Source organism: Bubalus bubalis, chromosome 3 (assembly GCF_019923935.1).
Source record: "Bubalus bubalis isolate 160015118507 breed Murrah chromosome 3, NDDB_SH_1, whole genome shotgun sequence".
Classification (NCBI taxonomy): Eukaryota; Metazoa; Chordata; class Mammalia; order Artiodactyla; family Bovidae; genus Bubalus; species Bubalus bubalis.
In genome coordinates this window covers 172314972-172340604 of record NC_059159.1, presented here as the reverse complement: position 1 = coordinate 172340604, position 25633 = coordinate 172314972, and the positions used below count along the sequence as shown (strand labels likewise).

General features: G+C 40.1%; 2 protein-coding genes across 14 annotated transcripts in view; one reads left to right on the top strand and one right to left on the bottom strand.

The window, feature by feature from the left end:
• Positions 1 to 3452: 3452 nt before the first annotated feature.
• Positions 3453 to 23249, top strand: RAB14 (RAB14, member RAS oncogene family). 2 transcript variants are annotated; one of them, XM_006054150.4, is made up of 8 exons: positions 3454 to 3734; positions 11115 to 11173; positions 12180 to 12233; positions 13528 to 13705; positions 16549 to 16615; positions 19505 to 19592; positions 19945 to 19975; positions 20962 to 23249. In XM_006054150.4, exons 2-8 carry the CDS (start codon positions 11122 to 11124, stop codon positions 21137 to 21139), a joined length of 648 nt encoding a protein of 215 aa, XP_006054212.1. In that variant the 5' UTR covers positions 3454 to 3734; positions 11115 to 11121; the 3' UTR covers positions 21140 to 23249. The 2 variants fall into 2 exon arrangements, with proteins under 2 accessions (XP_025138141.1, XP_006054212.1); XM_025282356.3 differs by lacking the exon at positions 12180 to 12233 and having other exon boundaries at positions 3453 to 3734.
• CNTRL (centriolin) overlaps positions 11608 to 25633 on the bottom strand; it is a 136831-nt gene continuing 122805 nt past the window's right edge. For 11 of the 12 annotated variants that reach the window (XM_025282345.2, XM_025282344.2, XM_025282349.3 and 8 more), the window contains one exon: positions 25024 to 25455. The gene's annotated coding sequence lies outside the window, so the exon portion shown is untranslated. Of the gene's footprint in view, positions 11740 to 25023; positions 25456 to 25633 lie in introns of those variants that run through there. The other variant, XR_003108362.2, reaches the window with a different exon arrangement.

Here is a 25633-nt window from a genome sequence, read left to right as displayed (position 1 = left end):
AAACAGTGTATTGTTTTTTAAAGAAAAAGTTAACAGAAACACTGACAAATGTTTGTCATCCAAGGGACATTCTATCTTAATTATGCTGCAATTAGTGAAACACAGCCTCTTCCTACTTTGGAAACTCTGTGAATTATTACAAGAATTGACAATTTCTTCAGTGTTTAATTGCATCGCTTAGCACTGATAGGCATTCTGGATTCACAACAATGTTTCTGTTCAATGCAGCATCAAAGTGTAACGCTTTTGACACAAACTTAAGCAGCTTTAGGGATCTGCATTTAAGCTGCTACAAACACAAATAAACAATGAAGTACAAAGTCGTGCTTAGGATGGGCGACCTGAAGTCATATGTGCCCGAGTTCAAATCCCAGTACCGATTTTTACTTATATGACTTTGGACCTGTATGACACTCAATTTTCTCATTCGTAAAATGGGGTGAACAGAGCACTGACTTCATGAGGATGTTGTAAGTAACAAATAAGAAAATATGTGTGATTCTTAGGACAGTAAGGATTCAGTAAGCATGGGGGTGGTGGTTTAGTTGCCAAGTTGTGTCAGATTCTTTTGTGACCTCCATGCCTGCCAGGCTCCTCTGTCCATGGAATTTCCCAGTATTCTTATACTGCAGTGGGTTGCTATTTCTTTCTTCAGTGGATCTTCCTGATCCAGGGATCAAACCCCAGTCTCCTGCACTGGCGGGTGGATTTTCTACCACTTAGTCACCAGGGAAGCCCACAATAAGCATTAGGGGTTTCAGTTCAGATGACAATTGTGTATATAGAAACTTACTGCTGCTGCTAAGTCACTTCAGTCATGTCCGACTCTGTGTGACCCCACAGACGGCAGCCACCAGGCTCCCCCGTCCCTGGGATTCTCCAGGCAAGAACACTGGAGTGGGTTGCCATTTCCTTCTCCAATGCATGAAAGTGAAAAGTGAAAGTGAAGTCGCTTAGTCATGTCCAACTCTTAGCGACCCCATGGACTGCAGCCTACCAGGCTCCTCCGCCCATGGGATTTTCCAGGCCAAGTACTGGAGTGGGGTGCCTTACTAGCCAGACACAAGTTTGTAGCTGGACAAGAAATGTCAGTTGGTTCACAGCTTTCTCCTTTATTTGGTACAGGCAAATTTGATTTCAGAGATGTTAAACTGTGACCACAAACAAATTATACTTATTGGAATTAAAGAATATAGTAATAGAAGCATAGACCTACAGGGCTGGAATGGATTTCAATATTACTTTATATTAGATTATCAAGTATAGTGAAATAGAAAAGTGGCTCAGTCGTGTCCAGGTCTTTGCGACCCCGTGGACAGTAACCTGCTAAGCTCCTCTGTCCATGGAATTCTCTAGACAAGAATACTGGAGTAGGTAGCCATTCCCTTCTCCAGGGGATCTTCCTGACACAGGGCTCTCTGGCATCACAGGCAGATTCTTTACTGTCTGAGCCACCAGGAAGCCCCATCATGCAATAACAATCCCATGTATTAAATTCTCATATGCCAAGCATTTTGCATATATTATCTTACTTTTCACAAAGACTCATGTGATATATATTATTATTATTATTATTCTTAGTTTTGAGGAGACTGAAGACCTGAGAACTCAAGTGATATGCCCAAAGACCTGATATCATTAGTAAGTTGTAGAGCAGAGATTCACTCTCAAGTCTTTCTAGGAAAAAAAAAAGTTACTTATAAAGTCCAATACATTTTTTTCCAATTAAATCTTGCTTGCCCATGACAGAACTAGCTTATGAAAGGTTTTGAATGCCCAAAGCAAGCTTGAACTTCATTTTGGTGGACTGAGGCAGGGCCCTCTTATCCACAGTGAATAGGGTCCACAATATTTTTAGGGGGTCTACAAAATCTTTTAAATTCTTTCAAAATCAGAAGAGAAAAACTAACTTTTAGGTTGAAGAAAGTGATTTGCTATATAACAATTTATTCATCTGTATATAAATGCAGTTATAAAGTATGAACTATATATTAAACAAATATTACATATTACATAAATACATAAATCTACAGTTCAGTTCAGTCACTCAGTCATGTTCGACTCTTTGTGACCCCATGGACTGCAGCACGCCAGGCCTCCCTGTCCATCACCAACTCCAGGAGTTTACTCAAACTCATGTCCATTGAGTTGGTGATGCTGTCCAACCATCTCATCCTCTGTCGTCCCCTTCTCCTCCCACCTTCAATCTTTCCCAGCATCAGGGTCTTTTCAAAGGAATCAGTTCTTCGCATCAGGTGGCCAAAGTATTGGAGTTTCACCTTCACCATCAGTCCTTCCGTGAATATTCAGGACTGCTTTCCTTTAAGATGGACTGGTTGGATCTCCTTGCAGTCCAAGGGACTCTCAAAAGTCTTCTCCAACACCACAGTTCAAAAGCATCAATTCTTTGGCGCTCAGCTTTATAGTCCAATTCTCACATCCATACATGACCACTGGAAAAACCATAGGTTTGAGCAGACGGACTTTTGTTGGCAAAGTAATGTCTCTGTTTTTAAATATGCTGTCTAGGTTGGTCATAGCTTTTCTTCCAAGGAGGAAGTGCCCTTTAATTTCATGGCTGCAGTCACCATCTGCAGTGATTTTGGAGCCCCCCAAAATAAAGTCTGACACTTTTCCCATTGTTTCTCTATTTGCCATGAAGTGATGGGACCAGATGCCATGATCTTAGTTTTCTGAATGTTGAGTTTTAAGCCAACATATATCCACAATCACAAAGCAAAAGTGTCCAGGGCCCACAAAAGTCAGCATGTGGTCTTGCACGGGTGTGCACTAAACTTTCGAGTGAGGTGATACAGAAGACTAAGCTGGAAGAGGGTAGGTGGTGGCCAAATTCTGAAAAATATTACAAGTTCTCTTTCATTAAAAGTACCCCTCAAAGGGAGGCTGTAAGGGACAGAGGTGAAACTGAGCAGAAAGTGTAACTTCCTAGCTGCAAGATCTTGGACAAGCGACTTGCTCAGTCTGAGCCTCAGTTTTACCATCAGTAAAATCGGGATATGCACATCCTGGGGCTGTTGGACATGGACCTAGCGTGTTCACCGTTAGGTACGAATCGCTCAATACATACATGTTGAATGAGTGCAGTAAATGTGTGCTTAGCATAGTGGCCGGTGTACGGCAAGCGTCCATTAAGTGACAGTACACATAGTAAACAGTCCCCACCACAACAATCCTAGACACGCAAGAACCAGAGGTACTTCAGCAGGTCCACGCGAACCTGCGCAGTAGCTCCCCCAGGAGGGCAGGACACGAGACTGCGCTTGCGCGTGAGTGCTTTCCTCCGCCCCTTCTGGCGCGAGGACCAGTGGGGCGGGCTCGGCGGCGTCGCGACGAGTGCAGAGGGGAGGACTGAGGAAGGGGCGTGGCCAACAGGCCGGCCCCGGCCGCCCTCTTCCGGGCTCCCCCAGCTGCGCGCGCATCCTCCCCCCCCCTTCTTTTGTGGTCCGACCCATCGCGAGGGTGACAGGAAACCCTGTGCAGGGAGCGCCGCCATCTTGGACCAGCCCGAGGAAGATCCTGAGGGAGCCGCGGGAGCAGTCGCCGCTGCCACCGCCACTGCCGCCGGCGCGTCTGCAGCTCCTCGGCCTGCCCGCTGCCTGCCCGGGCCCCGGCCGGCCGCCCCCGCCCCTGTCCCGCTGCGCCCGCCCTCCTCTTCCTCGTCCTGACGCCCCCCTCCCGCCCGGAAAGCTGCCCAGCCACCAGCAACCCCCCAGGTAACCCCGGCCTTCCGCAGGGGCCGGCCGGCCGGTCTCCTCGCCGGGCTCTCCCGGGGCCAGCGGTGGGGGCGACGGCGGGCTGGGGGCGCGGGCGCGAGGCGCCGCGGGGCGGGCGGCGTCAGGCCGCCGCGAGCCCGGGGTCGGCTGTGGGCTCCGCGGCGCAGGGCCTGACAGGCGTCCGTGCGGGGGCGAGGGTGTCCCCGCGCGGCGCCCGCCGGAGCCCGGGCCTCCCCGCCCAGCGGCGGGCTCCGGGCGCGGCGTGGGGAAGGGTGGGTGCGGCGTCGCCTTCCCCGCCTCTCCGGCCGGCCTGGGCCGACTGCACCTCCCGCGGGCCCCGTCTCCTTGCCGCCGCCGCATCTGTCCGCTCGAGCCGCGCCGCCCCGCAGCCCGCGAGCCCCGGACGTGGCGGCCCCGGGCCCATAGGCCACGTCTGGCCCGGGGCACAAAAGCCGGCCGCCCGGAGCCCCGCCGGCGTCCTGGCCCGACGCCGGCGTCCTTGCCGGTGGGGGTAGACCGGCGTGGCCTCGGGCTGGGCGGGGGTCTGGGGGTCCGTGCGGCGAGGTTCTGGTTTGGGGGAAGCTCTGTAGCGTCTGTGGCATTCTGTACGGTCTCGATCGTCGGTAGCGTGTGGAGATAACGAGGACAAAAAGTTTTTGGCCTTTCTAGAATTTAAGCAAAGAAGGCGGAGCCAAGTGGTTTCGGTGGTTTGCTCTTTACCGCGTGCTAGACGCGGATTTTAGGTATTTAGACCCGCAGGTTTAGCTTGCTTCACGTTGCTCTGGGTGGTGAGTCCAGGGTCTTCGTCTTCCAGGTGAGGAAGCTGAGGTGTGGAGGTGCGATGTGGCTGATGAACGATGTAACATGCAAACTCAGGTTAGGCCAGGGGTACAGACACGACCATTGAACATGTAGCTACAGTCTGATTCCTTTTTTCCTGTGTTTGCGTTTGGATAACAGCTGACTTCTCCTTTATGACCCAAAGTGCGCCTGCCACTACCCTGCTGGTTCACATTCTTACAAGCCCAGAGGATAGACGACAAGGTTTCCGTTTTCTGTTTGAAGAAGAAACGAGTTCCCAGAGAGCACATGCTTTCCTGGTGGTCCCACAGCAATTCTCGAGAGTCCAGATTTGAAGTCCTGCGAAGTCCTGCTCGCTTCATCACTGTCAGAACTGCCTAGTATTTCGGTGTGGTGGTCGAGGACAAATTTGACCTTGCAGTAACCCAGCTCCCACTCCCCCATTCCTCAAGTACATGGGTCAAGTACACCCATTTACTTGAGACTTGTAGTGGTTAGGAGTTTTGGAGGGTTCCTGCTCCAGTACTTCCACTTCCTAGTGACTTCAAGCAAATTCTTCACCTCTTCAGACTAAGGGTCCTTATCCATTCAAGGGATAACTGTACCTCCATTTTAGAGTTGTTGTGAAGATTTAAGTGGGGTTTAAAACCCTTAGCACATTGCTTAAAGTTTGGTCAGCTTCCATTGTCTCTGACAGTGCCAGGCTAGTAGTGAGTGTCTAAGATTTGTTGAGTGAGTGAGAGGAACATGGCTTTGGAGAGCTATCGAGTTAGATCTGAGCCTTAATCTTAGCTTTCCCTTTAGTGGTATATGACCATGGGTGTATCTCCTCTCTTGAGCTGGCTTCCTTATTTGTAAAGTGAGTTTTTAGAATTAGAGATTGCTTATAAAGTAGCTGACATATATTAGGCACTCAGTAAATGGCAGTTACTGTAAAGATGTAAAACTTTTAGAATTTTAATAACCTAACAAATTCCCTTGGAATTAAACTACACTTAAAAACTTTTTTTTTACATTTCATGGTAAACTTCATTGTTGTGCATACTGCAGCCTTACAACAGAATGTGGAGTGATTTTACAACTGATTTTTATCAGTATTAAATATCTTTGCATAATTTTAGTAAAATATTATACAATTAGAGGAAACTTTGTGTAAGGCAAATAAGTTACTTTAAAACTAGGTCTACTGAGATATGTTTAATTTTTTTTAAACTTGAAACTTTTTTTGTGATTAAGAATGCTGTGCATTACTGGAAACAGCAGTGTACATACAAGTTGAGGTATCAGAGATACTATACTTTTAAGAAACTTTTTCTCCTAGATAGTTTTAAACATATGCAGAATAGAGTAGTATATTGAGCTTTCATATACCCATTATCCAGTGTTACCAGTGCTTAGTCTTATTTCATCTATATATACTTGTACCCTCTCCACCAAATTATTATTTTTAAAAGACTTTTCATTGGAGTATAGTTGGTTTACAATGTTGCATTAGTTTCTGCTGTACAGAAAAGTGAATCTGTTATACATACACATATATCCACTCTCTTATTTTTATTTTTTATTAATTTTTTAAAATTCTATTTATTTTTATTTTTGACTGAGTGGGTGTTCGTTGGCGTGCACAGACTTCTCATCGCAGTGGCTTCTCTTGTGAAGCACAGGCTCTGGGGCACTCGGGCTTCAGTAGTTGTGGCACAGGGGCTCAGTAGTTGTGGTGTGTGGGCTTAGTTGCTCCCAAGTATGTGGGATCATCCCGGAACAGGGATTGAACCAATGTCCCCTGCGCTGGCAGGTGGATTCTTATCCATTGCGCCACCGGGAAAGTCCTTCCACTCGACTTTAGATTCTTTTCCATCTACCAAATTATTTTGAAGCAAATCTCAGACATCCTTTCCTCAGTAAATGTTTCACTGTTTCTGATCCTTTTACTTCTAAGTGCAGGGTTTCAGTTTTGTTTTTTCTCGTGAATACTTTCCTTCTGTGCACAGAGGTACAGTATTACTTTATTTCCTATTCACAGCGTGCCATCACAATTAGCAGAAAAATTTTGTCTTTCTCTTGACACATGGAGAAATCAACTCTTTTCTTACCACATTAATTTATAAAAAACTGTGACATTAAATATCTTGTCAAAACTGAGGTGATTTTTAGGTGGGTCTCGGAAATGAGTGGGTTATTTTCAGAGGTTGCTTTAAGGTTGAGGACAGGAAATTGACCACAGATTTTGATTAGTTTAATAGCTTACCTCCCAAAGTTCTGTGTCCACTCGACTGACAGATCAAGTAGTGTCCACTGCAGTGGTCTCGGAAGCACACCAAAGGGCTTCTCTTCTTGAGTTGTATGAAGTGAGGGCCCATGCTATGCTAAGTCACTTCAGTCGTGTCTGACTGTGCAACCCCATAGACGGCAGCCCACCAGGCTCCCCCCCATCCCTGGGATTCTGTAAGTGTATTTTTTGATCATTACTGTATTGTCAAAACCTAACATAATTTAAAAAATTTTATATTGGAATCACAAAAGCAGTTTATCTTGGTTCAGGTGTTTATAACAGCATTTTTCATGTATAAAAAAGCCTCAGTTTAAACTATAAGGGTCAGAATTTAAGTCACCCAGAATATATTTATTTAGGGGTTGCTTTTTTCCTTTGTTGTCTTGAATCGGTTACATAGAAATTACACAGTAACACCTTATGTCCTAAGAGTGGAGTAAAATAGCTGTGTAACAGCTGTGAAAGGATTAGAAAAGCGTGTAAGTTAATACAGCAAGGAGTCAGACCATAAGAAAGTGAAAAAATGGACTCCATTATTGGGAATTAGAGCTGTTTCTAGTTTTTATGTATTTTGTTGTTTTTTGCTTTGTTTTTATTTTTGGCAGCACGAGGGGGCTTCTAGGGTCTTAGTTCCCCCGACCAGGGACTGACCCTGGGCCCTCAGCAGTGAAAGCAGAGTCATGGCCGCCGACAGCTGGCGGACCCCCCTTTTATTTGTGTTTTGACTCTGATCACGAGACACTTCGTATGCTGTTCCCCATATTATTGGTAAACATGGAAGTAATGTTGGAAATATGGCTGGGGGTTTTTTGTTCTTGTTTCACATTAGAATTATATGTAAAAATGCTTAAAATATTTTAACTCCTTTTTTTTTTTACTTTTACTATTTTAGAGTATTACTAATGAATATAGTAGATGCTTATAGTGTCTTCCCAGTGATACATAAGTGCTTCCCTGGTGGCTCAGGGGGTCTGCCTGCAGTGCGGGAGACCCAGGTTCGATCCCTTGGTTGGGAAGATCCCCTGGAGAAGGAAATGGCAACCCACTCCAGTATTCTTGCCTGGAGAGTCCCATGGACAGAGGAGCCTGGAAGGCTACAGTCCATAGGGTTGCAAAGAGTCGGACACGACTGAGCGACTTCACTTTCTTTCTTTCTTAGTGATATGTAAAAAAAAATGGTTTTCCCCTTCCTTTTTTCTCTTTCATTCCATGTGTTAATTTTTTAGTTTGGTATGTATCCTTCTATATTGTATCCATATAGGATTGAGTGTGTGTATGTCTTTTAAAATGGGTATATGTTATCTCATGGAACTCTGCAGCATGGTTTTTTTTTTTTTTTTCACTTAAAATCATGAATATGCTTCCAGGTTAATGCATGTATCTAAATGGTTTTTCAGTTAGATGTGTATAATTTCATAGGACTGATGTACTTTATTTAATCAAAATATTTTGGCACTTCAGATTCCCACAAGCACAGTATTTGAAAGTACCTACCTTCCTCTCTATTTGTACATTTCAAAACTAGTCATTTATATGTACAGTTCTATTTGGAACACTGTCTGATTCAGAAGATGGAGACAATGTGACTCTGTTCTGGCACAACAGTGATTAGTGTTTAACATGCGTTTAGTGACCATTAGGTCTATATGTATTGGCCTGGAAATAGATCCGTGCTGTTATGAAGTGAAAAAAAAAGCACCCGTTGTAGAGTTTCATTCAGTAGCATACTCCATTTAAATATATTTCTTACCTTAATAGTGGTATATGTTTCATGTTCACAAGATGAGGTTGAGAAGTCCTTTGCTAAAACAGTATTAATAAGGGCAAGTGTTCAGTCCTGTCCAGCTCTTTGCGACCCCATGGACTGTAGCTTACCAGGCTCCTCTGTCCATGGAATTCTCCAGGCAAGAATACTAGAGTGGGTAGTCATGCCATTCTCCAGGGGATCTTTCCCACCCAGGGATGGAACCCAGGGGTCCTGCACTGCGGGCAGGTTGTTTACCACCTTAGCCACCAGGGAAGCCCCAAGCGTAGTTACAGGGGGCCTCTTGAACATGGTTGTTGCAAATACATAATTCTGAGTGACCTCTGTCAGTTAACTCTGGGAACCTTTTTAAACCTTCTGTTGGTGGCTAGAGTGCTTGGTAGTTTTTGCCTGCCTATCTACTGCAATTAGTTAGTTTGAGTAGTTCTCCTTTAACTCTGCTTTTTAGGATTTTTATTGTAATTTTTAAGAAACTTAACCAGAAAATTGGGTGGTGAGGTGGAGAACAGGGTGCTGACTTTCAGTCTGAAATAGTGATAATTCTCTTTTATTTATAAATAGCTTACTAATTAATGGTTGGAAATAAAATTTCAAAATCAGTCATCTCAAATATTAACAAATGCTTGTATGATTAATTAGCAAGTACACAAATTAGTACAACTAGAACTGGTTTATAATTTCATGATTAGCCTTTAGAGCCTTTCAAGTAGAAACTGGGATTGTTATGAGTCCACAGTTTTAACATAATAAAATGAAAGGAAGCATAGTATGTACAGCTATAACTAAGTTAGAAGAAAGAAAAGATACAGCAACATCAGAGGAGACCCACGAGAGTAGCAGTCTTTTAAAGATGACTAATTACTTTCCCCCAAGTTTGAATGGGGAAAAAGAAGTTTAAAAGAGAAGTTAAAAATGAGTTAGAAGAGAGGAACCTGAAGGGAATGCAGCCCAAGAAGAAATTAATAACCTTTAAATATCATTCTTATTGTGAGAGATGATTCTTTTCCTTGTCTTCAAAATTTGGTGAATAATACAGACCCGTTTGAACCTCAGGACCAAGGTCATTCTTGTTTCTGGAAAAAGGGAATCAATCATGGTCATGTATGATGTTCAGAATCACAGTTACTTTAACTAGAAACACTTTCTTTTCTGAAAGAACTGGTCAAGGGAGTTTTCTGTGGTGTGACTGATGACAGATGTGTTACAGCGTGTCCCAGTTCTGTTAAGTGTATTTCATACAGCTAAGCAGGAAGACTATTGTGTGAAATGATTGTCTGATAATTTACTATAATTAACAGCTTTCTCTTCCCTAATAACAATAATTCACTTATTTTAAATATGTACTCTTTCTGCAAGTTAAATTTTATTAGTTACTTAGAAATTTTATTTGAAATATAACATATAGTAAGCTGTTAATTACAGTAAATGAGTTTCCCCAATCCTGTTAAGTATCTGGCTTGTGTATGTGACAGTTGGCTAGAACAGTAAAAACCAGGTTAAAAAAAATATTGGAAAATCAGTTTTTGTAAAAATGAGGTTAAACCTTCATATTTATAAAGAATTTTCATCTTCAGCTGAAAACTGCTTTGAGAATAAATTTTTTTTCTTTCAGTTTTATTGGGGAATAAAGTTTATTGTAAGTTATTACCAGTATTAGAATTCACCTCTTATTTCTCTAGGACCTAGCACAGTGTCAGACACAGTCAAGGCATTCATTTGAATAAATTGGAGAGGTTTTTTTAAATTTATTAAAAGTGGGAGAGAAATTAGATTTCTTTAGGTTAAAGTCTTCTGTGGGGGTGAGAAATGAGCTGTGATCTTCAAACATATCTTGTAATACATAAACTTTCAAATTTTACAACTACAATATGTCATTATTTCTCTTAACTCCTGGAAAAATATATAGCAGACATATTTGTTAACCTTCAAATGCTATATTAGGAACTGTATGAAATGATCAATAATTGACTTAAAAAAAATCTACAACAGAAACAGTTTCATGTGGTTCTATTTCTGACATTTCACTTAGAAATAATATAATTACTTTGGATGCTGTGATTATTTCAAGTAGAGTGAAAAGGTTTTTTGTGTTTATAAGTTGGTGGTTACTTTTTATGACATTCTATTGTAAAATCAAAGTGTTCCAAATAGATCATTAGACTTGAGTTAACAGCAATGGAGACCTTAACAGGGGAGGAGGACTATTTATAATGATACTATTTAAACTTAAATTTATAAAGATTTCCTTGATCGAAATTTTCCAGAGTAGCATTTCTTATCTGGTATTTCCTAAAGTGAAATATTGGAATTGTTTTGATATATGTTCTATTTCTGTGGATAATACATGAGAGTGTTGAAACAGTGTTCATTCAAGAGAATTTGTGTATTTGATTAATTTGGGAAATGCCATTTTTTCTGCTATTGTAACCTACATTTTGTTTATAATCACTGTGGTTAATTTTATATATCTTTACAGGATACACGGCTTGGATAACCTGAGCATACTTTTTCCCTGAAGTAACTCAGTTTTCTTTGTTTCTAGTGCCACCATGGCAACTGCCCCGTACAACTACTCCTACATCTTTAAATATATTATTATTGGTAAGTTTGTTTAACTTATACTCTTGTTCTTCAAAGGTTAAAATGCAAAATGTTTATACGCTAATACTTAACATAGTACCCCAGAGGAAGTGAATACTTGTCTTTTTCACTGCAAAGTTAAAACTCCTTTGGTAGGATTTATTTTTTATCAGTGACCTGTTACTTTGTGACCCTGGGTACAAAGCTGGCTACCTTTGAAGTGACTTGAGGGCTACCTGAAAGTTAATACTGGGAATGAGATTAATTTCCTAGGAGCGTTGATACATTCCAAAAATATGAAATTTCTCAGAGCCCCCTGGATTCCAAAAATTGATAAAAATTCAGAATAATTGTGTAAGATACATGAAATAAATGGTAGTTTTTCTCTTGCTGTTATCCATATGTAAGAGTAAGTTGAAATTTATGTATTTTTCTGTTAATTCTTCCTGTTAGTTTGGTTTAATATTGAGCTTATATGACCGTGTTGTAATGCTTCCTTCACCAAAGGTTAGATTGCTGTCAGTCCAGTCAGAGATGATACCTGTTCCATTCGGATTTTCATGTGATGCACGTTCTTTTGTAGAATTCTGTAAGAAATATGAGATAAAATGGGATCTAGTGAATCAGATTTCCAAAGCTTATTGTTTCTACTTGTTCTGTGCTGCCCTTTTGGTCACTCCTAGGAGTTTTTGGCTTTTATGCATGGGTTAAGGGAAAAAAACAAAAAGTTGTAATAGTTTAAAGTAGAAAACACTGTTACAGCAGTTTTTCTGTTAAAAAGCTTTTCCCAGCTGGTGTCTATTTATTGACATAATTCATAACCAGATTCTACCACCAGTAAAGGTTGGGAATAGTCAATTTATAGATCACAGTGAAAACCTACCTTTAGGATCTTTTGAACTCATTATAAATTATGAAAATGAAAATTTTTAAGTGCCCAGAGGTTTGTGATGCAATATGGTAAAAGAGGTATAGCAATCATTGCATGTAATTATAAGAGGATAAAATTGGAACTTTTTTTTAACAGGGGACATGGGAGTAGGAAAGTCCTGCTTGCTTCACCAGTTTACAGAGAAAAAGTGTAAGTTCAGTGTGTAAGACAAAACATCGGCAGATTCTTACTGTCACTTTCCTGCCTTTTAAAAAGTGTTATTTTCAGTATAGTCTATGCAATAAAATATAACTTTTCCCTATGTATATGTACTTTTGTCTTTAGGAAGTGATTTTTTTTAAAAATAGGTACAAATGGAATATACTTGTATGTATGGTGTTGTTTTTTTCTGCCATATATAGTCTGATTGACTAGATTTTTGATGATACAACCTTTGGTTTTAAATATATATACTATTAAAAAATAAACATATATAATTTCAAATTTAAATTATCTTTTTCTTGTTCTCTGACTTTCCATTGTAGAAATTATCTTATTAGGGGAAATGTGCTTATATATCATTTGCTAATAATTAAATAATAATAGATTGGAAATATTTAAAATGGAATTCTTTCTGCATTCATGACTGGTCATTTTAGACTCAAAGTGCTACTCTGTCTTGTGTGGTAGGAGAAGGGGCCATTTTATTTTATGTAACCGATAGGCTAAATATAGTTGAAATTGTTTCCAGTAGTTAAGATTATTTCTGTGGCATTTTTTAGCTTAATGTAACGTTTTATGAAGTGTTTAGCAGTCTGTGTACTGTAGAGGAGTAATAGTGGATATAGGTTTTCAGTGGCCTAGTTATAAAGAAAGGATTAGTAGACTTGTCCTATTGGATTAGACTTGCAAATATATAATTATAAATACATACTACATTTTGTGACCATCTTTGAAGTATTGATAACATTTTACAGAATAAATACTTGTTTGACTGAAAACACCTAGAGTCTTAAAACCGTTAATTTGTTATTAGGTAAGAATTGTCAGAAGGCTAAATAGTATAATGTTGTTATGAAGAGTTTATTAAGATTCTTTTAGCCCAGAGGTCAGTAAGTAGTAACCTGTGGGCCAGGTCCCGGCGCTGCTTGTTTCAGAAGTAAGGTTTTACTGGGGTGCTGTCATGCCTGTTTTATGTATTGTCTGTGGCTGTTCTTGTGCTTTAGCAGCATGGAGTCCTTGGAACAGAGGTCTTTTGGCCTGCAAAATGTGAAATATTTATTATTTGGTTCCTTGCAGAAATTTCTAAGCCTTGTTCCAGTCACATCCCTGTGACTCCTTAAGGGTTTTTGTTAATTTTTTTCTTTTCATGCAGGCTTTAACCTGTTTATAGCCTATAAGCATTAATGAGTCTTTTGGTTGTCTAGTAGATCATCTTCCCATTGATCTTAATTTGAAGCTTTCTGCAAGTTGGAATATTGTTATTTCTTTTCTTCCCTACCAGTTATGGCTGACTGTCCTCACACAATTGGTGTTGAATTTGGTACAAGAATAATTGAAGTTAGTGGCCAAAAAATCAAACTGCAGATCTGGGATACGGCGGGACAGGAGAGGTTCAGAGCGGTTACCCGAAGCTACTACAGAGGCGCCGCGGGAGCACTGATGGTGTACGACATCACCAGGTGAGAGGCCCGTGGTCCCCAGCCTGCATACTCGAGAAAGGAATCTACTTCAGGCAGTATGGTTTTTTTAAAATTGTTAAGGCATTCTATAGTTTGTAATTGTGTATCTGTTAAATGACTTATTATTTGGGTTTTATGGTTTTTTTTCCTCTAAATTGCTGTGTGTGAGATTTTCAGATATATTATCTGAAAGTGGGTGAGACTAAAGAAAACTTTAGGAGATGCTGGTGGAGCTAGTGAAAGAATACTCTTCTGAAAAGCAGTATCAGTTGAATTATTTGAGGTGAAATATTTCACACCAAATATTTTTACTTCAGTAGAAAGCAAGCAAATCTTTAAGAGTTACTCTGTTCAGCCTCTTGCCTAGAGAATCCTGTGGACGGAGGAGCTTGGTGGGCTGCTGTCCATAGGGTCGCAGAGTCGGACACAACTGAAGCGACTTTGCATGCATGCATACATTGGAGAAGGAAATGGCAACCCACTCCAGTGTTCTTGCCTGGAGAATCCCAGGGACGGAGGAGCCTGGTGGGCTGCTGTCTATGGGGTCGTACAGAGTCAGACACGACTGAAGCGACTTAGCAGCAGCAGCAGTGTTAAAGTTCATGTCTTTTCAAAATAAGGCCAAGCAAAGGAATTAAGTAGTTTTGCTAATCCAACGTGGTAGATTATGAAAAATTCTCATACTTGAATCTGAAATATTTGTTTATTAAATTTTTTTGTGTCCTAAAATGGATTGAAGTAGCTCATGATACTTCATGCTGCAAGATTAAATTTATTTCAACTCTGCTATTTATGGAAACTCAAAAGTAATTGATACGGAATAACAAAACTGGACCTTAAATGTTTGATTTGGGAAAATTGAGCCACTTCATTAAACGCTGAGCTGTTTGTCTGCTGTAAGCTAGAAGATGAACTAGACCACCTTTCATATTAATGCAGAGTGTCTAAAGCAGAGGGACTCTTGTCTCACCTTTGAGCGGGTAGGAATCAGTAAGTGGGACCAAGTGATAGACTTTTCACGTGTATTTCCTTTTGGGAAATGCTTTGCCCTGCTTTTGAAGAGTCCCAGTGAGAAGTTCTATAGTGAAGGGACTCTGCTGCTGCTACTGCTGCTGCTAAGTCGCTTCAGTCGTAAGTTTGTTTAATTTAGTGTTTCCTAAGGTTATTTTCGGAGAAGGCAGTGGCACCCCACTCCAGTACTCTTGTGTCTGGAAAATCCCATGGATGGAGGAGCCTGGTAGGCTGCAGTCCATGGGGTCGTGAAGAGTCGGACATGACTGAACGACTTCACTTTCAGTTTTCACTTTCATGCATTGGAAAAGGAAATGGCAACCCACTCCAGTGTCCTTGCCTGGAGAATCCCAGGGACGGGGGAGCCTGGTGGGTTGCCGTCTATGGGGTTGCACAGAGTCGGACATGACTGAAGCGACTTAGCAGCAGCAGTAGCAACAAGGTTATTTTATTTATTTAGAATAAAGATAGTGGATGGTTATGATTATAGTGCTTGTAGTTTTACTAAATTTTTGAATTGGGTGGTCTCAGGGCAAAACAGAGGGAACAGCCTTAAGGCTCTTCACTGGAGCCAGGCAACTGGTAAATAGTTTTGTGGGAAGACAGGTAAAGAACCTGGCCATTTGTACGGACATCCTTTTATGCGGGATGCATTCCTGAAGGCTCTGCATAGTTGAAGACTGCATTCATTATTAAAATCTAACTATGGTGATGTGTACTTAAGTGTATCTATAGATTGTAGATTGTTTTGCTTTATCTTTGTGTGTTCTTTAATTCCAGCCTATTGAGATATGAGTGATAAGGCTTGTGCTTTTTAAAATTTATATTTGATCATTGTTTACTTGGACAAGTTGAAAACACTGGAAAAAAATTTTTATGTGACTTTTTTGACATGTAGGTGGTGGTTTGTGTATAATATGATATAGTACAGTAAAAAATTCTGAGTAAGGAATTCTTTTCAGTTCTCTCTGGGAAAGGAATATATCAGATTCTGTTTGGTATATCAGATTTTATATGAACACTGGCAGCTGGAGATGATGGAATATATTCACTAGACTGAACTCAAAACACTTGAAGGACACAGTGTCTGTAAAAGGCCCTGCACCTGGCTCTGAAATCATTTCTGCCTCTTTATGGGCCTCTGTTGCCTCACCTAATAGATTAATGTTCTATGAGTCTGTATAAATTAGAAATATTTTTAACCATCAAAATTTAAAAAATGTTTTGACCTTTTTGGTAAAGTCTAATAGTGGTAGTATATTCTGTATTAATTTAAATTATTTGGATTTGTTTGCTGTCTTAGGTCCTACTTGGCTAATGCAAAGGAGCCAGGAGTTTTTAAATTCTCAGATTGGAGAAAATGAAGAAATAAGGCATTATGAATCCTCAAATGATTTAGCTGCTGGTACATGAGAGTGTACAGTTAGGATAAACTCACTCTCTGATATATCTGGGGACTTCAGTTTCCAGTCAAATGTATTAACCTTCTTAAAGCCGATTTTTAAAATTCAGAGTTCAGAATTACTTTCCATCAATTTTTTATCTCGTTCTTGCTTATTGGTCTGTTTATGTTTTTAAATGTAAATAATTTACTCCTGACGTATAAGTCATTAGCAAAGTTGTTGACTGTTGAGTTATTTAAAACAAAAGGTTTGGCTAGATATTTGAAAAGTGTGTGTTTACATTCCACAATTCTCTAGGGCAGCAGCCTAGTCAAATCAAAAATATTTTTTAAGTATATATTTAAAATATATTTGATGAAGTTTCTTTTTTTTCCTATTGAAATGGCAACTGTATGTGGCAGTCACAAAAATAAACTTTAATTTTTGCAGAAGAAGTACATATAATCACTTAAGCAGCTGGTTGACAGATGCAAGGAATCTCACCAATCCAAATACTGTAAGTTAAATGATGTCTATTGTACAAAAAGCTTAAGATCTAAGTTGACCCAGAAAGGAAAGCCATTTGCTAAGTGGACTTTTTTTGTATTTGGGTACTAAGAATGAGAGAGTCTTTATTCTTAAATTGAAGAAAATGTAAAACCTTTTTTCGAATATGGACTATGCCAGGTTTCACACTTACACTTGGTTTTTGTTCATGTTTGTGGTTTAAGAAAAATGAAAGTTACTAGTGGGGTGGTGATCTCATGCCAAATGGAGACTATGAAATCTGAAACTTTCACTTTAATCTGCATTAATTTAATAAAATGTTATCATTAGAGGAAACTGGGCAAAGTGTACTAGGGATCTCTATTATTTGTTACTACATGAGTCTCAATAATTTTATTAATGTCAATTAAAAATAAAAACAGTTCTGCATATTATAAAAAATTAGCCAGTCTGAAAAGATAGTTATTGATTTGAGATTTTAAAGACTAGCTTCTATGGTAGGCTCTGCAGTATACAAAAAAGAATGTGGGTCTTTGGCCAATACAAGGTCATCATCCAGCAGGGAGATCACCTGTGGGGATACAGATAACTACTGGGAAGCAGAGTGAAACAGGCTGGACGCAGCGTGGCCGGGGTAGCGCTTGCTGGTGGTGTGTTTGGGGGCAGCCAGTGTGAACAGTGCCGTCTGGAGAAAGCAGGTTGACAAAGGAGGTGTTGTTTGAGCTGGGACTTAGGAATAGAAAGGTTTTGGTAGATTCTGTGGAGGGTATTCCAGGAACAAGTGAGGAAAGGCCCTGAGCAGGGACAGACTGAGCTTTGTGAGAGTAAGGCCTGTGTCTCACTTAGCTTTGTGCCCCAGAGCCTGGCAGTGGCCTGGTTTAGTAAATATGTAAATCAGTGGTAAGATTGGCTTTGATCAGGGAACAGCAACTTAATTATTTTAAGAGTCAGTTAACATGGTTTGCCTTTTATGCCAGGGACTGTGTATGGAACTTTCCTATCCATTATCACAGTAAACCCACTGTAGGTATACATGCAAATCTATAGGTGAATGTTCATACAGCTTTGTTTGCAATAGTCAAAAAAGCAACCTAGATGGCTATCGGTAGGTAAATGGTGAGACAATTTGGTGCATCTGTTCTGGGGAATACTCTCCAGCCATACAAGGGAATCACCTGTAGATAAATAGATCTCATGGGTGTTGTGCTGAATGAAAAAAGTCAGTCTCGAAAGATTACATTCTGTATGATTCCATTTATATAAAACATTCTCAAAAAGAAAAGTTCTGAGTTGGAGAGCAGATTTGTGGTTGCCAGGGGTTAGTGACGGGGGTGAAAGGTGTGAGCTGACTGTAAAGAGGGCAGCACAGCCCCGTTCCTTTGTAGTGAAGAAGCTGATCGTGGGGACACAGACCTATACCTGCAGTAAAACTGCATAGAGCTACACACAGTAAAACTACACACAGTAAAACTACACACAGTAAAACTACACACAGTAAAACTGAACTCCCAGTGAGGGCTGGAGATTGTGCCAGTGTCAGTTCCCTGGTGTTGAGAGTGTGTTAAGATCCTAGCATTGGGGACGCTTGGTGAAAGGGATACAAGAGCTCTACTCTTCTGTAAACTTTTGTGATTCTTTTGTTATGTAAGTAAAATACTAAAAACATCAAGAAAACAACTTATTGTAGAGAGTCATTAGAGGAGCATAATAAAAAAAAATGAGCCATGTCCTTCTTGTTTCATTTATGCCTCTTAAAATCTTACCAGATTTCATTATAGAAGAAAGAAAACAAATCTGTTACATTTTCTGTAACTTTGCCTTTGATTTCTATGTGGAAGTTACATACTTTCTACTTTTGTTGATAGTGTATGTTGTACCTGTCTTGTTAGCATGCCACTTTGTGCCTCCCCTCTCAGGAAGATGGGAAGCGTGGTTTGGAAATGCTTAAGGGACGGAGAGAGGCAGTGTTGTCTCCATTAAGCAAACCTTTCTTACACTGAGTGCCTGTGTTATAAGGCCCTGTACTACTCAGCCATCGTGACTTGACCAACTTTGATTTTTTAAAAAACTTGATTTCATTTTTTAAGTGTTATTGCCTTATTCTTTACTGGATAGGTGGACTGACCGTATGTGAAAATGTTTTCCCATCCTCAGTGGGCACTTGTCCACACTGATTGAAGAACGCTAAAGGTGGACATTTGGGTCAAAATAGTTACAGTTCATGGACACCATGTTTTGAAAGGACGGCCAGGGACTGAAATTTCACGTGAAAAAAAGTTAGTGATGGACAACCCTTTTAGTTGAAACCATCCATTTCTAAAATATCTGGATTTACCACATCAGTTTTGAAGGGGAACATATTTTGCTTTGAATTTGAACTCGCTGTACAGACGTTCTCCCCCCCGCTGTCCCCTCTCCTGGATGCAGTCATCGTTATCAGCTGCTACAGACCTCGTCTAGCCGAGGGATAGTGTAGGGGAGGACAGGATTGGAAGGTCACAGTTCAGGTTTTCTGCCTGAATTCTGATGTCCGCCTACCACGGACTCTTGAGTGATCTTTTAACAAGTCCTTATTTGCTTTGAGTATCAGTTTCCTTACTTGTAGCCTCAGAAGTTGAACTAGTAGTTTTAAAGCTTTCTGTGGATTCCAGGAACTTAGGAAAATCTAATGAAAGGCAGAACCCTTCTCTTCCAGGCAGTGTCCTGGAGACACCCTCTGTGCCTCTTCATAGTTACACCTTCACGATTCTGTGGTCATCGTCCGATGGCTCATCGCTAGTATTTAGTTTCCTTTTTAGACCTGCATGTTTTTTCCTCCAGATTTTTGGATTTTAGAGTTTTCATGTCTGATTTAAAGGTTGCTTTTGTGTAAGACGTCTCTCTTTCGGTTACAATCCAGGTGATAATCCTCATAGGGAATAAAGCAGATCTGGAGGCTCAGAGGGATGTGACGTATGAGGAAGCCAAACAGTTTGCTGAAGAAAATGGTGGGTTTCTTTTGAGACTTAATGGCTTTTTTGGGTCATACATGGGAGAATTTCTAAGGAGAAGGGGGGTTTTGACAATGCATATGATTTGACAGTTTTTTCTTTCTTTAAGTGCAAATTGCTCAAATCGAAGAATGAGGAAATACAAAATGCATTTGTATTTGGGATTCATTTTGAGGGCAGTAGAATTATTTAATGACATAAAGATTCCTTCCATTTCAAACTCATAGCCTTTCATAAAACACTGTGGCAGTACTGAAAGCCGATGGGAGCGTTTTACTCAGACGCACTAAAGAGAACGTCCTTGTGAGCTAATGTGACATGTCTTTCATAGTCTGCATTTTATTTTTAGGTTTATTGTTCCTTGAAGCAAGTGCAAAAACGTAAGTATGACTAAAATTAGTAGATCATTTTAAGTTATATTCAAATTTCTCAAAGTAGAACCACATATATATATATAAATGTATAATGTATATATCCATATAGTGTATTAACATGTAAACGTGTAATGCTTATGGCAGGGAAAACAGCAAAAATCCCTTTGCTTGTTTCACATTTCAAAATAATGTTTTTTGTTACTTTCCCTAAAATATTATACCTTGATTATACCCATTGGTAATACAGGTTAATAAATGAAATTGTGTTAACACAAATTGTGTAAAGGCTAAAAGTGACCTTTACAACCAAGGCTGAATTGGGCATCTTGGACTCAAGGTTGTTCAACCTGTTGATTTAATACTTCTCATTTTAGTAAAAGCGTGACTTTAGGAAATATTCAATGTCTTAAGAGTAATTAGAAGCGTAAGTAAAATTTCTAATTGTTATTCCACGTCCATTATTGAACCCCAGCACTCCTGTCATAGTTCTTCATGTATTAACTCAAATACTCCTTGCAGTGGTGAGAAGCTGGCCCCTTTTTGTGTAGCCTCATCTATACTGTTGGTCCTAAAAGGGCCAATATCAAACGTGAACATGGCTAAGCATGATAAGAACAGCACACTTTATGCTTGGCTGATCAGACCATACAAATCCTGGAATACTGATTGGAGATCATTTTATTTCTGTTTAGAACACCCCCTATTATGGCCTGCTTAATTATTGTTATATATTACTATATAGCATTTTAATGATTAGAGCACGTACAGTTTCAAATTGGGTTTGTAGAAAGAGCTGTTAGTATTGTTGATATGCTTTCCAAAGAAAATGTTCCCATGTTGTTCCCTTCGCTCAGTCTTCTGGTAATCCCTTATTAGATGACAGTGGCTGAGTTGAAGACATCATGGCAAAGGTTAGCCAAAGGTCAGTGTGTAACGTCTTATGTTTTGTAGAAAGCTATGGTTCGCCAATAAAGTTGTCGATTGCCTCTTAGGGGAGAGAACGTAGAAGATGCTTTCCTTGAGGCTGCCAAGAAGATCTATCAGAACATTCAGGATGGAAGCTTGGATCTGAACGCCGCCGAGTCGGGTGTACAGCACAAACCTTCAGCCCCACAGGGGGGCCGGCTAACCAGCGAGCCCCAGCCCCAGAGGGAAGGCTGCGGCTGCTAGTGACCTCCTCGCCGTGGCTCTCACTCGACCTTTCACCTCTGTCTGTTGGAAGCAGTACTTTTTACTGCCTCACTGTCTTCTGTACATCTTACTGGGTTTAATTAAAAAGAAAAAAACAATTCTGTTGTAAAAACAGTTTAACACAATACTAAACTGCTAAACAACTAGATGTAATCAGGTTATCAAAGGCAAGTAGAGTAATCCATCTCTCCTGCATGGCAAATCGAGACTTTTTTCCCCCGATTGTCCTCGTGATAGGTATGTCACCAGTCCACGATTTAGACTGAGCACTGATGCTGGACTTGATTTTTTTGCCCCTCCCTCTTTTTGGCAAGGCTTTGTCTCATTGTACGGTTTAATTTGATGGTATTTTAAGCTTTCTTCCCATCTTTAACTGTTCAGGTATGTCTGTTGTAACCCATAAATTTATTGCTGTGAAATGACTTCTGATGATAGAGAAAGGGTTCTTCAAAGCCTTTTGTTTTTGTCGGATAAATTCCCTGTTGTGTGGGTGGCATTTTTCTTAAGGCGGTTTGCTTCTGTCTTAGCCCTGCGCAGGGAAAATATCCATTTATCTTTTTTCTTATGCTTAATTAATAGCTTTATCCTTTTTTTTTTTTTTTTACACCATTTTATCTTTTTCTCTTTAGCAGAAAGTAAATATGTATAAAATTTGAAGGAACCGAACTAACAATACATTCTGTGTATATTATTTTAATGAAGAAAATAAATTGATTACTGGCCTTGGAACAGTATAAAATACCAGTTTGTACAGTAGGACCTGTATGTGACCATGTTACTCCCTTCCATTTCACACGAGGAAACAGACACAGCCTCTGTGCACACGATGTGCTGGCTCCGCCCTCTGGTGCTGGCAGGGTCTGGGGACATCACGCTGGAGCGCTCCCGGCGCGAGATGATTCACACTAGCAGGTTCTGTTCCGTCTCTGCGCTGTGGCTCACCTGCTGGTTTTCTTAACTGTTCTCGTGCAATCAGCAATGTGCTAACCTGCTTTTCTCTTTTTGTAAACATTTTGCATTACGGGCTGCATTTCTTGCCTTACTGTATAGAAGAAGAAAAAAGGCTGGTTTCTTATTGCACATTTTAAGCTTTTATACCTGTATCTCAGAATGGTAAGATTCTGAACCAGACAGCCAGAACCGCAGGTCTGCTGTTAAGGGATTTTAAATAGTGCATTTTTAACACTACAGTGAAATAATTTAAGATACCCCTTGTATTCTTAGTGTATTTATGTCATGTTGGCATAAGTTGTTCTGTGAAGGGGAAGGTGTTTCTCACCCTGTTTCAGTGTTTGTACGGATAAAGTAAGTTACTACTTTGCAGTAGGCAGTGTGGCCACTCAAGAATACTGTATTGCAAGGAAATGATCTCATTTCTGTAGACAGCAAACGTACGTTTTACCAAGTTCTTTACTTCTGTTGATTGATTCCTAATTGAGTTTATGGTTCAGGCTGGGAATTGAGAAGTTATTTGAAGTAGGATAGGTAGAACCTCAGCATATTATATAAAATGCACCCTCAGCTCAACTGCTGTGTTTAAAATACGCATTTTAAATCCCTATTTACAGACACTAAAGTAAGAAATACTGCTTTCTGGGTTGTAAACGCGTGGTAGTACCAGAGTCTTGTACAGTCAATGTTAAATAAAAGCCACAACTGGAATGTGCAGAAAATAGGATTTGGTTAATTTGTGGACTCATCTTTATTTCTGTCTTTGTTTAACTTTTTTAAAGAACAAGCTACCTGGAGTGTATCGGGTATGTTCTGGTAAGGACGTACAGTGATCTGTTCTGCTTACACTGTTGCATCACGAGGGACTCACCCAGGGACCATGACCTGCTGGTATGTGTGTATATATTTACAAAATCAAAACAAACGAACCACCCACCGGGGTACAAGGCAGCCATCCCAGACTGAAGTCTGTGGCTTGTGCAGGTGCAGTGCCCTGGTTCCCAGAGTCAGTTACAGTGGGTCTTAACTGTTCTGTGACAGGATTTACTCAGACTGCTGTACTCTTCATTTGATGTAACAAAATGCTATTAACCTAAATATTTGTAAATAAAGTACCTGTATCTAGATTAAAGTAAAATTGTTTGCCTTATTTTCTAAATTATAACAGGATTTCATATTTTCTTCAGGCAAATAGCTATTTGGCATTAAGTTGCCAGTTTTTACTGCAGAACTGCCCTTAATTGTTGTTTAAAAAGAGACGTCTGCGTAAATAGTATATAAATCCACAGCACTCGGTAATGGAGCTCCGGTCTGACCCGTGCATTCAGATCCCACTCGCGGTGTTTTTTGGCCTTTTTCAGTGTGAGGTCAGCACGTCTGGTGGCTGACACTGTTCTCCCTTGACTCTGCTCAGGACCAGATTCTGGTATTTGCATGTGTGATCCCCTGTAATAAACTTGGGTGCTCAAAGAGAGAGAGGCAGACTGTTGTAAACATCTGTGTGCCAGACATTGGGCAAGTACCTTGGGGAGAATGTGAAATTCTTTTAATTTTTAATCCACGGAGAGCTTATTACTTGTGTGGTCACCTGCTTTTCTGGGTTCCTTGTTGCTCTTGCACCTATGAGGCCCTCCTGAGTAGTACTTGGTGCCCGGTACTCTATGCATTAGACATTCCGGGATGACGTTCAAGTATTTTTCATGGACAATAAAGTGATGCAGTGATTTTGATTTGGGGGGGGGGGGGGTGGCGGTGGCTGGTGATTTTTACATAATCCTAGTTGGAGGGAGTAGAGTTTCTTTGGAAAGACGTCTTTTGAGACCAGGTGTTTGGCTTCATACACGAATCACCTTCTAGGTCAATAAGACTGTAGTTTCGGGAACTTCTCCACATCTGTTGTTTTAAGTGTGCTCTTTTCTTATAAACATGTGGCTCAGTTCACAGCCTTAACAGAAGACCAAATGATTCCTGTTCACGTGGCAGTTTAGGAAGAAAATATTTTACTCTCATTCAGCACATGGACAGACCAGGAAACTATCCTTAAAGGATTTCAATAATTGTTGAATTAGGCCAGGCTTCTAAGCATTTTGCCAAGACTTGTGAAAATGAAACAAAGAATGTAAGTAAAAAAGACACCATCAAATCAATTTTACATCGGAAGTAGATGTTTTCTAGAACTTACTGGGTGTTAGTTTTATGACATTTTCACTGTCTTATATTCATCCCATGTCAGTCCCTATCCCAGATCTTAATGGTCCAGCTCTAGGCAAACAACTTCTTAGGAATATAAACCTCAGCAGGTGGTCAGAGAATAGTGCTATACTATATATAGTATAACATGGTATATAATGCCTGTTTTGGTTCAAAAGCTGTCTAGGAACCTAGAAAATAGGATTGTTTTAAAAGATTCCCAAGTCTGAACACAGTTTGAATTTACCACTGGGTAAGATTCTCCAAGGGCTTCCCAGGTGGCTCAATGGTAAGGAATCTAGCTGCCAGTGCAAGAGACACGGGTGCGATCCCTGGGTTAGGAAGATCCCCTGGAAGAGGAAATGGCAACCCACTCCAGTATTCTTGTCTGAATAATCCCTTAGACAGAAGAGCCTGGTGGGTTGCAGTCCATGGGGGTCGCAAAAAGTTGGACATGACTGAATGACTAAAAATGCATGTGGATTTTCCAAAGTTCTCCTAATTTTCCACCAAAGAAATGTTTCTCGTTGAAGAAAGGCATCTGAAGTATATATTACAGTTTTATGACAAGTATTTTCAAAGCATTGACAGATACAACATACTTCAACCTGCAAACAGACGGAAAGCCATCTGAAAGACTTGACGTTCTCTTGAAATTAGGGTAAAAAATTTATGGCTTTACTGTAGATCTGTGAAATGTAAAGTCAGATGTCAGACCCACATTTATTTTATCTTTTATTTTCATATGAAAATAGATTTTAAACAAAATCCAAAAATAACTTTTGGCACTATAAATAAAGAGGAGCCTAAGCATGTTGTTTTTAACCTAACTATAGATTTTACCAGTTTATAGATTCAGATCAGCACTGGTTTTATAATAATGCATTTCAAAGGTTAAAAAAAAGAAAACCCTCAGCCATGTAAGACCCTGGTTTAAATAGTATACAATATTCCCATATGTACAGGTGACTTACAAAAACACTGAGAGTTGCTGTAGAAGTGGAATAAGCTACAGTGGAGTTTACAGCATCTGAATTGACTGGATCTTGATAAAAACCAAGTGGCATTCTAATGAAGTTCGTGAGGTAGTGGAGAAGGTTATTTCCTCATATTTAGGCAAGACAGTCTTCCTCCATCTGGCTGAGCCACTTGTCCTACAACAGGATGGGAAAGGATTAAGGGTGAATTCCTGCAACAGTAAAAACAGGTTTTAGCTAAATTCACAGAACTAGATGATAGCATCTGGCTAACAGGTAAAATAAATATATTTGAGTACTTCTTTGGAAAAATGTTTTAGGAAAAATGTTTTAAGATGAACCACCATACAAAATT

Coding starts and splice junctions, on each gene's coding strand:
- RAB14 (XM_006054150.4), top strand. CDS start 11,122: ATGGCAACTGCCCCGTACAACTACTCCTACATCTTTAAATATATTATT. Junction 11,174..12,179: donor CTTTAAATATATTATTATTG/GTAAGTTTGTTT, acceptor TTTTTTTAACAG/GGGACATGGGAGTAGGAAAG. Junction 13,706..16,548: donor ATGGTGTACGACATCACCAG/GTGAGAGGCCCG, acceptor TAATTTTTGCAG/AAGAAGTACATATAATCACT.